This window comes from Desmodus rotundus, chromosome 3 (genome assembly GCF_022682495.2).
Source record: "Desmodus rotundus isolate HL8 chromosome 3, HLdesRot8A.1, whole genome shotgun sequence".
NCBI lineage: Eukaryota > Metazoa > Chordata > Mammalia > Chiroptera > Phyllostomidae > Desmodus > Desmodus rotundus.
In genome coordinates, this window is record NC_071389.1 from 86,754,690 (window position 1) to 86,769,515 (window position 14,826).

The window sequence follows — 14,826 nt, forward strand, 5'->3', positions numbered from 1 at the left end:
AAGGCAAGGACCTACATCCAAGATTACTGTATCCAGCAAAGCTATCATTTAGAATGGAAGGGCAGATAAAGTGCTTCCCAGATAAGGTCAAGTTAAAGGAGTTCATCATCACCAAGCCCTTATTATATGAAATGTTAAAGGGACTTATCTAAGAAAAAGAAGAAGATCGAAACTATGAACAGCAAAATGACAACAAACTCACAACTATCAACAAATGAACCTAAAAGAAATGATAATTTCTAAGGTTTAATATTTCAACTGAAAAAGAAACCAGAATAAAAATGTTGATATATAAGTGTATTCTTGCTTTTTTTCTTGAAAATATATAGCAGTCTTAAAGATTATTTTTTCAGATGTCCAGCTTAATAAATGGCTCTGAAGGACAGCTAGCCTCTCCTCATCCAGAGGATTGACTGGGAGTACAATCGTGGCGGTAGCAGGCAGGGCTGGGAGGGGCAGGGCGTGCCAGGCGTGAAGACACGCTGTGTTAAATCACTAAACAAGTGCCCCACATCTGGCCAACGGGATCTCTGGGTCTAACCTGCAAACAAACTTGATCCTGGAGCCAGTAATAAGACATGTACCTGGACTGTCTACCCACGTTTATGTGGCATACAGCCTGGAAGGGCTTTTCTCTCTGAGTTACGTTGGCTTGGGAGTGCATCGATGCCTAATTATAAACAATACAATTATATTGCAGCAAAATCATGTGCCTGGCTACATTTGCCTCCGCTTCTGAACTACTCTTGGCTTATCGTCTGTCTTCAATGTTATGTAGCACACTCCTTATATCGTCTTTTCCTAGATATTCTCTAACCAAAATCTTTGCATGTAGGTAAAAAATACGTTTCAGTTCTTATATTTTTCTCTTACGTTGATCTTGTTTTAATTTATTCAGCTATTCAATAGATATTTACTAAGTGTGTTTTCTTTTCCTGGTACTATTTCAGTTTGTACCAAGGAACTGATTTTGAAATAAAATTTGGAAGACTGATACTGGTGGCTAGGCCAGCAGGAGGAGAGAGGCCCCCAAGAAGGGTACACTCCAACGGAGGGGCAGCCATCATGTTGCCGGGGTAACCAAACTAGCATGCATGAAGGCAGATTATACGTGCAGCAGAAGTCATTGCGCTGAGCATGTACAAGGCTAGCAAGAGTGGTTGACAGAAGGAAAAGCCGTCTTATACGCTTCTGGTCCCTGATTGAAAGTGAGACCAGGGGACACAAGCACACATGTACCATAAACATCAATATGGCAGCAGAAGGAGGTGTTGTCTTCTCAGTCTAGCCTGAGTAAAGGGATTGGCTGGAGGAGCTGGACCCTCCCTAAGCATGTGGAAGTTTGGGCTGGGAGATTTAAACCAAGGGAAGGCAGAGACACGCTGTCTTCCTCTGGGACCAACCAGTGCAAAAGTGTGGGTGGGAGCATTTGTGAGATTGGTAGGTCCTGGAAGCTGCCTGGGGATTGTGGTGCTGGCCCCACACATGGATCCTGGGGGGGAGCCTGAAGGTGGAGAGCCATCCATTGAGCTTCCTCGCCTGCTCAGACTCCAAAAGGCAGATAAAGATGGAGCGGGATTTCTGGGCACTGTTTTGAGTTTTAGTCTTTTTGGGAACAGATAGGCTTTGTCTGGATTTTCCCGAAAAGATGAGCCTAGAGCTAGGGAGTCTCCATCCTCCCAAACTGTACAACCCTTTAATAAATACCTCTTATTTTCACTCAGCCATGCTGAAGTCGGGTGATCTGTCTGTGTGGACGTCAAGACCCACCGGGAGACGATGATGCTGGGCACCGAAGGCGGAGAGGGGTTGGTGGTGAAGGTCTGGGGCTTGCCCTGGTCTTGCTCGGTGGACGAAGTGCAGCGGTTTTTCTCTGCCTGAAAAATTCAAAATGGGCCTCAAGGTATTCGTTTCATCTACACCAGAGAAGGCAGACTGAGTGGCAAGGTTTTTGTTGAACTTGAATCAGAAGAGGACATCAAATTGGCCCTGAAAAAAGACAGAGAAACAATGGGACACAGATATGTTGAAGTATTCAAGTCAAACAACATTGAAATGGATTGGGTATTGAAGCATACTGGTCCAAATAGTCCTGACATGGCCAATGATGGCGTTGTGTGGCTTAGAGGACTCCCCTTTGGATGTAGCAAGGAAGAAATTGTTCAGTTCTTCTCAGGGTTGGAAATCGTGCCAAATGGGATAACGTTGCCAGTGGACTTCCAGGGGAGGAGTACGGGGGAGACCTTCGTGCAGTTTGCTTCACAGGAAATAGGCGAAAAGGCTCTAAAGAAACACAAGGAAAGAATAGGGCACAGGTATATCGAGATCTTTAAGAGCAGTTGAGCTGAAGTTAGAACTCACTATGATCCACCACGAAAGCTTATGGCCATGCAGCGGCCAGGTCCCTATGAGAGACCTGGGGCTCCCAGAGGGTATAACAGCATTGGCAGAGGAGCTGGCTTTGAAAGGATGAGGCGTGGTGCTATGGTGGTGGTTATGGAGTCTATGATGATTACAATGGCTATAACGATGGCTATGGTTTTGGGTCAGATAGATTTGGAAGAGACCTCAATTACTGTTTTTCAGGAATGTCTGACCACAGACATGGGGATGGTGGCTCTGCTTTCCAGAGCACAAGTGGACACTGTGTACACATGCGGGGATTACCTTACAGAGCTACTGAAAATGACATTTATAACTTTTTTTCACCGCTCAATCCTGTGAGAGTACATATTGAAATTGGTCCTGATGGCAGAGCAACTGGCGAAGCAGACATCGAGTTTGCAACTCATGAAGATGCTGTGGCAGCTATGTCAAAAGACAAAGCAAACGTGCAACACAGATATGTAGAACTCTTCTTGAATTCTACAGCAGGAGCAAGTGGTGGTGCTTATGGTAGCCAAATGATGGGAGGCATGGGCTTGTCAAACCAGTCCAGTTATGATGGCCCAGCCATCCAGCAGCTGAGTGGTGGTTACCGAGGTGGCTACGGCGGCCAGAGCAGCATGAGTGAATATGACCAAGTTTTACAGGAAAACTCCAGTGATTTTCAACCAAACATTGCATAGGCAGCCAAGGAGCAGTGAACAGCAGCTACTATAATAATGGAAGCCGTGCACCTGTGGGAGTGAAAAGAATGGGAGGGATGTCTAGCATGTCCAGTATGAGTGGTGGATGGGGAATGTAATCGACCCTTGTCACTGACTCTTGGTTAATATTACTTTAATGAAAAAAAACCCAAAAACAAATGAAACAAGTTTAACAGTTTTGCAATACCAGCTTGTGATTTATGCTTTAAGTGGAAATCAGGATTGTTTTAAACTTAAGGTTCAGTATTTTTGAACACAAATATCGTCTAGAATATTACAACTAAGTTGGGTAAACTATAACTGTTAAACAATTTTTAGCTTTTCTCAAGTTAGTTCTATTGTAGGATGTACTCAAGCAGTAAGTATATTTAGGTTAAAGCAGTTGAATTATGTTAAATGTTGCTCTTATACCACAGTACCCTGAACACTGTTTGGAAGCATGTTGGAAGACATGCTTTTTTTCTAAAACTCAGTTTAGGAGCTGTCTCTAAAATTAAAAGTGAAACATTTGGCATGTGTGTTAATTCTAGTTTTCATTTAATAACTTCTAAGGCATGTAAGGTTAAGGTTTGTTTTTTTTTTTTAAGTTAATGGGGAAAATTTGAGACACAATACCAGTACTTTAGGGTTTTGGTCTTGGTGTTTGTATGAAATTCCGAGGCCTTGATTTAAGTCTTTCACTGCATTGTGAGTTCCTCTTAGGTGTGTTGCGCTAAGTGAAACTTGTCAAATAAATCTTCCTTTTAAAAACCAAAAAGAAATAAAATAATAAAAAAAAATACCTCTTTCCTTCCCTACCAACCACTGTCTTGAGAATGTGCCAGTGGATGGTGACATGCAGCCGAACCCCACTTCTGTCTGGTAACAAGATGAGTAGGGGATAACTAAGTAAACAAGAGAAGAATGATCGCTCTGGACTGATACAGTGCAAAGTCCCAACAGTAGGAAGATGCATCCAAATGTGAGAAATGGAAAAGCAGATGCAGGGACATCAGGGCTGAGGGCAAGAGAGAGAGAGAGAGAGAGTGATATGACCTGAAGCTCACGAAATAGTCAGGGGATAGAGTTTGCAGGCCATGTAAATGAGGTTGGTCCTTATTTTAGGCTAATTGGGAAACCACTCAAAAATTTTAAACAGCAAAATTACATGATCAGACTAGGTTTTTAAAGTGAGCTGTTTGTTGTGCAGAATAAATGGCAAGTGGGGAGAGGGTGGTTGCCAGGAGGACAGCTGATGCCTGATTGAAGTTTTTCAGGAGAGAAATGATGTTACTTAGGTCTAGAATTGGGCAATATAGTGAAGAAAAATTATATTTTGAGAAATACATATTGGGGGGGTTAAACTTTTAGGGCTAGATGAATTGTACATTATAAGCATCACAGTTAATTTTTTCTGTTCAATAAATTTTAATCACCATTGAGCAGATGGATGTGGCCTCTTTATTGCATTTTATCTAGTTATTTGGGGCTTTTTTTAGAGGAATTTCTGGATGTTCTAAAGTCACACCGAGGGTGGAGTGACCACCGACACTGTCTATGTATGAGTCACGTGTTTTTGTGCCTCGGTGGAGAATGCAAAGCGCAGCTCTTCTCAGTAGTGCCTGTAGCAGCATACGTCCTGGGTGGCATCCTAAAGGCAAAGGGAGGGTGTATAAAACCAAGAAATTGAGAGAAGAAATGAAGCTTTTCTAGTGAATTATAAGGGATTAAATGGGTGATTGCCACCACTAAATAGTTATTCATTCTCTCTGTTGTATTCAAGACACATTAAATCTGTTTTTCAAAATCTTAAAATGTTCCAGTGGTCATGAAACTTGCTTTTTACATCTAATTTGGTTACTAACTTGGTTTAAAACTATTTAACCACATTTACTATACAACTGAGCTGCAACAGTTACTTTCTATGAAGAGAGTATTCAGAGGAACATTTAGTTTGCCATTTTAGTATATTTCATTTTCTATTTGGTGTTTCATTAATATTAGTGATATTCTTTTTGGACAGTTTGATAATCAGTTATTCTCATGGTGTTTGTTGTCAGAATCCTGACTCTCACACTTGACTATGAGTATTTAATTATTACTAAGAAAAGATAAAGGTGAATCTCAATATTAAAATGTAAATATATTAAATATATATGCAACATATATAAAACATATATATAACTATTATATATATATAAATGTATATATATAACTTAGATGAAATTTTTCCCTGAGTTTGCATGAGGAGTAGCTCTGGTACAAGATATGAACCTGTGATAGGATATGTTCTGCTATATATATAAGAATTCTGTGAACTATGATAAGTATATATAATTTAATAAATGCATTATACTCTAAGTCCCAATCCCATTCCAAGTGTACTTATAGTGTAAAATGTAGACTTTCTCTCAAATTTCTGTAATGTATATGTAATCACTTAACAAAAATTCTGGCAAATCCCCATTATTGACTAAGAATTAGTTTCAGTGTAATATTCAAATTTGTGCCACTAAAAAGTTAAAATCATTTTTCTTAAGATTTTATTTATTTTTAGAGAGAGGAGAAGGGAGGGAGAAAGAGAGAGAGAAAAACATCAATGTGTGGTTGCCTCTCGCACTCCCCCAACCAGGGTCCTGGCCTGCAACCCAGGCATGTGGCCTGACTGGGAATCAAACCACCAGCCCTGAGGTTCTCAGGCCAGTGCTCAGTCCATTGAGCCACACCAGCCAGGGCAAAATCTTCTTGTTCTTATAGTCTTATACATCTATAAAATCATAAAAAATATAAAAATAAATAAAAAATCATAAGATTTAAGTCAAGGCTGCTCTAAACCATGAGAGCAGCAGTGCTTGAATTGCTAAGATTGCTGTATCTGGAAGATCATGCTTTGCTAAGACTAAATCACCTTTTGCAATGTGAATATGGAATTGAGTACTGTTGCAGATTTTCAAGTCTAAGCCCATTTAATTTGCCAGAAATGGGCCAATTTCCTCCCCTTTTTGATCCATTCAAATTGTTATGGAATGTTTGCTCTGTGTTGTGATGTCCTTTAGCTTTCACTTGGGGTTCGTGCATGAGTCCATGTTAAGTGCACCTCTGCGCTCATCTTTCTAACCTGCGACAATGAAGGTGAAATGATATGTTGAGAGTGAGATTCTACATGCAGACAAAAATGGAAACCAAATGACTGTGGTGAATTAGAAGTCAAATGAAGAAAATATTTTAAGAAATTGGGAGTGACTAACTGTATCATCTAGTAAGAAAAGTGCTGGGAATTTATTGCTGGTTTTAGAATGTGAAGGTTATCATTAAAACCTTGAGTGGTTTTGGTAGAGAAAAATGAAGTGATAAAACTGGAGTAAAGTGGGTACGGTAGACAATTGAAAGAAGAAATTTAGTGACAGAAAATTGACAACATTTTGAGTAAATTGCAGTAAAAAGAGCAGAGAAAGAGGTGGTCATCAAAGAAGAAATTGGGAGAATAGATTGTTTTTTGAAAATGGGAATAATGGCATGTTTTTAATGTTAACTGGCATCATTCAGGAGAGAGGGGAAACTTAATGATGCTGGAAAAGAGAGAGGGTAGAATTACTGGAGAAAGGCTCCATGTGGGCCGGAGGGCAGGGTACATAGAGTGCAAATGAAGGGACTGGCATGAGGTGGGCACCTCGTCAGTTCACCCACAGCATCGCGAGGAAAAGCAAACAATATGCTGATACATTCAAGTTGGTGGGTAAATGTGGACATTCTAGTTTCCACATGAAATCTCAAACAAGGTCATGGGTAGAGAGTAGGGGTAAAGGCGGGCACGGTAAAGGGCTGAGAATCAGAGAGAATGTACCAAAGAGTTGTCTAGAGAATGAAAATAAATAGACTAGAATGGGGATTTGTTGGGGGACTTTAACACAGTCCCCCGGTCCGCCAGGGATGAAGAATAATACTACCAAGACATGATCTGCTTGGGGAGGAAAGGTGGCCGTTTCTCTCAAGGGGAGAAGGGCCTTGATCCTTTCCCTTCATGGGCTTCTATTAGGTTCATTCGCATATGAATGCAGATAAAGCTCATCAATCATTGTCAGCCAGTAAGGGTTAAACAATACAAGATTTACAGAGAACTCTGAGGGCTTATTCTGAGCTACAGCCAATTAGTTAGAGGGCCAGAAAACTTTAGGCGCCAGACTCGTCTCAGGTCTGGACCCTCATCCTTTAAACTGAGGGTACAGATTAAGTAGGTTTCACAGGAATGTACGTATTTTTCTTAGGCCTGATTCCCCAGGGAATCCGCCCCTCCCAGCACAGGACTGCACTGCCCTCTGTTATTGCTTCAGGCTTAAGTCAGGCAAGGGAAGTAAGGCAGCCAAGAGATTAGGAGACTTCTTGCAGACAGAATGAGGACTCAGGCTATTTCAAAGCCGAGGGGCGAGGGTCCATCACCCTCTTTTGCCACAGCCCCCCCGAGTCCTTCCCTGCGAGCTTATCCCTGGTGACCAGAGCCTGTCTTAGGTTGATCCTCCCTTGAGGATTCTTACCCGTCGTTGGCTAACTGGTCAATCTCAGGGCCAAGCAGGGTGAAGTGGGCAGAGGTGGCACTTCTGCCAGGGAGATAAGCTTTGTCTCCTTCATGGCTTATGGTCCCAACTCTGACTCAGCCTTAACCATGGCGGGGGGGGGGGGGTGGTTACAGCCTCTGAAACCAGGCAGGGCGGTTCCCAACAGGGATTTGGTTTGATAGCTTGGCAATATTAAAGGCACATTGGAGTTCTGTAGTTATCAATTTAATGCCAGAGTTGGAAAACTTATTCTGTAAGGGCCACACAGGAAATATTTTGGGCTTTATATCCATCCAGTCTTTATTATAAGTACTCAACTCTGCTGTCCTAGTGTGAAAGTTTCCATAGACAGTATGTAAACTGGAGCTGTGATCATAAAAGGTCTCACCCTTTCCACAAGGTGCGACTCCAATGCCATCACCTTATTAAAGGATGGCATGACGTCCTTGGGCATAGTCGGGACTTGTTCTGTGGCCCCACATACTTGGTTCAATACTTTTCTGCCACATTTTTCATGCTCCAATATTCTAAGTTCTGGAGCTGGCTTACATTTACTTGAGATGATTATTAAGTTTTCAGGAATTCTGTCAGTCGGCTAATGTAATGGTGGTAGCTTGACATCAGTCACAGTGACAATACTTACACCACAGAAGCCGGTGAACACTACAAATCAGGGTTTCTCTCACCAGTTGTTAATTATTTACCAGATCACTCACTATAGTTAATTAATTTATTTACATCACCATCTTCTCCACTAGACCCAATTTCTCAAAAATAATGGCCATGTCTAATATTCAACCTATTTTCTCCATTTATATGATGGTGGTATATGTTGAAAATGCTGGAACTGTTGAATAAAAATTTCAATGTTTTACTTTTTCCATAATTGAAAATTCAAATCTGCAAAATTTCTTCCAGTTTAATCATCTTCCCCAAACTCAGCAAGGTGTACCAACCCATACATACAAGGACTGAGGAAAACATTAGGTGTTTGTGAGATTAATCTTATATTGGATTAGACTCTAGACTATGACAGTTTTCTCTGAACTGACTTCGGTTTTAATATCTTATTGTCCAGCTGGTTCTATCATCTTTGGCTGGTTATGTGCTGTGCCTCCCATCGGCTGGCATGGCTCATTGTCCTTAAGAATGGGGGGTTGGAGCCAGAATACCTCCTAATATTGGGCCACTTATTAAACATGTCTGTTCTCATTTGCACAGGAGGGCTAAAAATGGGATCTACTGTGTAGGGTGGTTGTGTGATTAAGTGAATGAATCCGTGTGAAGCACTCAGAGCACTGCCTTGGCAATGTCAGCGCTAACTGTCATTATTAACTCACCTCCCAGGCTTCCACTCTTACCTGTCTAAAAGTCTATTCTCTACAAAACATTCAGAGTAATCTTCAGCAAACACAAATCAGATCACGTAATTCCCCTGCTGAAAACCACTAATAATTTCATTACGCTGAAAATAAAAATCCAACTTCCTTTTTTATGTCATATAGTCCTTACATGATCTGCTCCTGTGCCTCCCTCTCAGTCTCCCCTCACACCAAACCACCCGACTTTCACTCAGCTTTATCCATACGGTCTCCTTCTGCTCCCTGAGCGCGCCACACTTTCACTGTACCCTAGGCCCTCACTCTTCTCTCTGCCTGGAACACTTTGCCCCTAGTTTTTGCTAGCATCCTTTTTCCTCATTCAATTTTTGGTCCAGATGTTGCCTCTTTAGAGAGATCTTCCGAGCATCTTCCCAAAGGAGCTCAACATACCCTCATTGTCCTCTATCCCATCATCCTGTTTCATGGTCTTTATGCCATTTATCTATATCTCAAAATGTCATATTTATTTGCTTGTTTTGTTCTTTTTCAGCTGCATATAAAAGTTCCAGGAGAGTAAAAATATTGGCCATATTTTTCACTGCAGAATCTCTAGTGCCTAGAACAGCAAGCTCTCAAAACTTATCATTGAATCAATAAATGGCATGAATAAATGAATAAATGACATGTTACCTTGTTTTCTAATGGGGAAACCCAATTCATCACCATGGTCTATTTTAGTGAATGGCATCACTGTCCATCTACGGAAGAAGCCAGAAATCTTGGGGTCACTCCTAACTTCTTTTTATCCTTCATCCACCATAAAATCAATCTTATCTCAAACCAGCTAATGAGTCACTGTACTTCTTTCTGTCTAGAATCATTACTACTTGTTTGGATTTCTAATAGTTCATTCATTGTCTCCTATCTTTCTCAGTTTCAATCTAGTCACTTCATTACAGCTAGAATAAACTTGCCAAATCATGATTCTGATTGTGTCCCTTCATTGCTGAAAGCCTTTTAACATTGAAATAGTTACATGATGTAGCAGCATTTTTAATGCCCTACCCACCCAGTATATATATTTTTCTTTACTCATCTGAGTTTCTGAAGTTGTGGACAGTTTTGGCAAGCTGATGACCTCCCATATTAGGTAAATTATTCATTTCTGTTCATCTCTGCCTGAGAGCTTTCTCTAGCACAATGGCAGCTTGCTCAATGCTCAGAGGCCCCTAAATAATGAATAGATGGCCCAGCCATCCGAGCTTCCACACCTGCAGTGAGATGATTCTCAGACAACTGGAGGCCCCCACATAACATGGTATCTCAGAGGGACACCATGTGGGATTAAGACCTTTTGCCATAGCCATAACCAGCTCATTAACAGACCTTTTTAGGATTTCTTCTTTTGTTCTCTCACTTCCACCTCTCCCTCAGTTGTGTATCCTGAAATCAACTCTTCAATAAACTACCCATATCCAGGGACTTGTCTCAGGGGCTGCTCTTAGGGAAACACAAACTATGAAATATGACTAATAATGAACTTCATGAGCTGGGCTTTACTTCCCTTTCCAGTTATTTTCTTCAGTCAACAGTCTCCTCACTCTCACATTATCTTTGTTTCAGGAATTAGTGCTCTTTCTAACTTTTTAAGACTTGCATACTTTTGCCTACACCTTAAATGCTACCTCCATTCCCCTGTGGCTAACCAAGTGCCTTGTTCAAACAGTTGTTCAATAAATTCTCATTCAAATAATTGGCGCCTGAAATTTATTCCTTATCATGTAATTCCACAAAGAAATCTATTTTTTCAGTTTATTTTTATACAGTATGTTATGAGAATCTTGCACAAATTCTGAGAAAATATACAAGCAGAATAATAACATGTTAATTTAAAAAATTCCAAATACACATTTTTATTCTTTTTAAGGGTTTTCAGTTAACCAGGTACAAACTATCAACTCTTTTCATTTTGGAAACAATGGAACATCAGCTGTCCAGATAATCAATTTGTTTGAGTAACATCATTTTAAATAGCCAATATTAACTTATTCTTTTTATAATAAGTCAAGTTCTTTTTATGGTGGATTATCACATTATTATTCTTAATATGGCCTTTCTGCCAAAAATATTCCCTAAAAGTACATTTGCTTGGTTTTAAATAACCTTATAAGTTGTACTAGAAAGAGCCAAGGTAATGATAGAATTAGACTCATTATGCTTTTATTTTACTATAATACCTTAGCAAGAGATATATCTCATCCAGAGCATATAATTAGGTTATTTGAAGTGCCCCATGCTTTAACATGATTTGACAATAAATATCGGTTACGTAAAACATGTTACTCCTCCCTTTACTGCTATTCCTTTTCCCTTTCTCACAACTAAGCACTTATAAGTAGGGTTCTTTTTCCTACAATATTTTCATTTTGATAAGATTAACAAAAATCTAGACTTTCTATTGACCATTATTATCTATTAACCTGACAATCTTTGGAAGAACAGGGGGTCTGCTGCCGCTAGGATCAAAATTCACTAGTGGCATTTCTTGTACTATAAATTCACATATTTTTTAATGTATATACATGAAAATGTTCATTTTCAAATTCAAATATTTACAACTTAGGTCTGAATAGTTCCCACTTATTGATCAGAACTCAAAGAAACACTCCGCGCCTGCCCACACTGCTACTGCAGACTCGTGCTTCCATGCATCATGGGTTTCTCCCTCACAATACATTTTAGACATTGGTAATTATGTCTTTAATGTAGCTCTTCTCCACTAGGCTACAAACCAATGAACATCCAAATGCATCTGTTCTTTTCATCCTTAAGTCCCTAGCTCTTAACACAGGATGCATCTGTTTATTTTTTTTCTGTATAAATAGGCCTTCAATTAATCACTTCATTCAGGCATAGTTACATGCATTTAAATTTTCTTAAATATTTATTTATTTTATAAACTTTTATTAAACTATGTGCTGTTAGATTAAGTCAGTATCTTAGACATAAAAGACAGAATCCCCTTACTTAAGAAGGGAACGAGGTAAAAGATAAAAGAGAGTTAAGTAAGGATGAAGATAAACAAAACAAAACAAAACAAAAAAATCTGTCCCTAAATTCTAACTTCTTGTTTCTCCCTTCTAGTTTTAATATAGAGATTGAAAATCTTTATTGTTAAAGCATGGTTTATGGTTAAAAAAAACAGTGACTCACTACTGTACATAGTTTAAACAGGACAAATAAGGTGTACTTTGCTGAGACATTTCAGAAACATTCAGAATAGCGGTGCCATAGTCCTGCCTACCTTTACAGGCAGGAGTCTCCAAAGTGGCCTTACCCTCAGCCCGCAGGACTCAGAGTGTGCTCCAGGGACTGTGGGGACATTAATAGAATTGCAAATACCAGACTAGGCCCCTCCCCTGACCTACTGAGTCAGAGACTCCAGAACTGGGGCTCAGCAGTCTGTGTTTCAAGAAGCACTCCTGGTCATCCTGATGCCCACATGCTAATGTTGGGGAACACTGGTTGAGATTTCCTCCATCTACAGGCACGACCGAATCTGGAGTCACTCTGACTCCCCTGCAGTTCCAGAAGCCCATGATCTTGTCTGACAGTTGCACAGCTTATTTTACAGTGTGATTTTAGATCACTAGCTGGCCTCTTAACAGGCAAGCCTGCAACCTGAAAAATCCTCCATGTCCTGCTCTGACTTCCTTCTCCTCTGGCTTCCTGCTTTTTATCCTCTATTTTGTGTTAGCAAGGTCTCATTGGTGAACATGTTTAAGTTATGTTATGTATATAGACTTAATGGTAAGGAGAGTAGAATGCACTAGATTAAAGGGAAAGCAATAGGAACTTAGAAGAAACTTAGCTGTAGACAATTGTTAGTAGTTGAGGTCTTCAGCAAATAGCATGATGGTGATGTCAGTGACATGAGTTTGAATCCATTAAAGGCCATTTCCTTTTTTGTCAACTTCAGAGTTATTGACTATAATTTTAAGCCATAGCATCTTGAGAATATGTAACTATAATGAAAATGAGAATAAATGAATCTGCCCACATTCACATAGATTTCTTCCTGGAATAACAAGTGTGTATGCATACACACACACAACTATTTTTGGTATTTAATATATTGTGTTTTTCAAATGTATTTATCAATTGTTTTTAAGATTTTAAGGAGCGTTTGCTTTTAATGGGTGGCTTAAACATCTTAGTTTACAACTCTGGAAATTCTGACTTTTCCCTTATTGCTCAATTGTGGTTTTTCACAGGAGAAAGGCATCCAATTTTTTTTTTAACACAAAACAACTTTATTTTATTGTTCTATTTTTTACACCTTTTCAAAAGCACATTGGATAGTAGTTCAAATGGTTTTTGAAAATTAGAATAGTAAAAATATGGGGAGGCTTTCAATTAAAAACATCTTGCTTCATCCTTGTGTGAGCTTTTTTTTTTTTTTTTAACTTACTAGGACATTATTTAAAGTTAAAAAATTAACTTGAAAAGTCTCTAGAGAACGTGAGGGCTGCCATGAAGACAATTGGAATTTTCTAGCAAATTCCAGAGAATATCAATCTATAAGGCAGTTGTTCCATAAATGTTTTAGAAATGTCAACTTCATGCAAGACACAGCTCTAGATTCTGGGGTGGAATTGGAAGTAACACTTAAATTAAATGAATAATTATATGTGAAACGCCAAGTTATGACAGCAATATTAATCATAGTTTGCATTTGTATAGTTTATTTAAATTGTATTATTTCAACCAATAATGTAGAAAGGGAAATCATTCTTATCTTTGTTTCAAATAGTAGAACTGAAGCTGAAATTTGGAAATAAGTGCCTTACTCAAGGTCTTGAATTCCTGTGCCAAGTGGCAAAGCCATGATCAATACTAGCTCTTTGGACTCCTGATACAGTCTTGTTTTATGACTCCATGGCACCCCTTATAAAAACAGAATAAAATATAACAACAACAACTAAGCGGTGGTGCAGGGTGTAATTGTGAGTGAGTTATGTCAGCAAAGTGCTTTTATGTGACAGTGATGGTTGGGAATTCTCTCTACGAAGAACATGATGGTGCATCTGATTTGGGGCCAGACGGTCTAAAAGCAGAAGTGCCCAGTCTTGGGGAAGGGATCTCACTGGTGGTGAATGAGGAAATGGACATGAAGAGGCTCACAATGGATCAACAGTCTGCAAAGAATGAATGCATCCTTAAACGTTGATGGGTACTCTGACATCGCCTAGTCCTGGTCATCTGTTTGTGGACACTCTTGTTGGCTGCCAAGGTCTAGTATGGTTAAACCGTGAGGACCACTTTAATGCCAACGAAGTCCTGTCAGTTCCCAGCCGCTTTGTTTTCCTACAGTTAAAACAATGAGACAGTGATTTTCAATCAAGACTTCCTGGGTCTATTAATATCTAAATATTATTTGGTGGTTCTATTATTTTAAAATAAGGACTATGACTTTTTTACCCCACATGAGGTCAAACAATGTGATTTTGGTCCAGGTACATTGTATGTGACTCTGAACAGTAAAAAGTGGTGTTGTTGGAGAACATAAAAACAGTAAAATTCAATTATCATTACAATAGAATTCTGAAATAAGAGTTCACAAATAATGCTCATGATTGCTGAAGTGTTTGGTGTGTGTTCCTTTTTTTTTTTTTTTTTAATTTCTTCTGAGCACCAGGCATTAGACAGTAGATGGCAGTGTGAGATGGGGAATTTAAGCCTTGCCAGCGATTTGGTTTGAAACTAGCCCAGTAAAAATGGCTTTTTTGACTTGGAAGCATTTATTAAATGAACCTTCTGTCAGAGTTTTGTCTGACGGCCAGGATCCCACCCCGGAAGGCTCTGTCAACCCACAGGTGCGGC

General features: G+C 39.5%; 1 protein-coding gene across 1 annotated transcript; it reads left to right on the plus strand.

The window, feature by feature from the left end:
• Positions 1 to 1,743: 1,743 nt before the first annotated feature.
• On the plus strand, positions 1,744 to 3,254 carry LOC112297632 (heterogeneous nuclear ribonucleoprotein H-like). The gene is given in 3 exon segments (XM_053921827.2): positions 1,744 to 2,479; positions 2,482 to 3,012; positions 3,063 to 3,254. Coding segments are annotated over 3 exon segments (1,356 nt in total). The 5' UTR covers positions 1,744 to 1,779; the 3' UTR covers positions 3,188 to 3,254.
• The last annotated feature ends 11,572 nt before the right edge of the window (positions 3,255 to 14,826 follow it).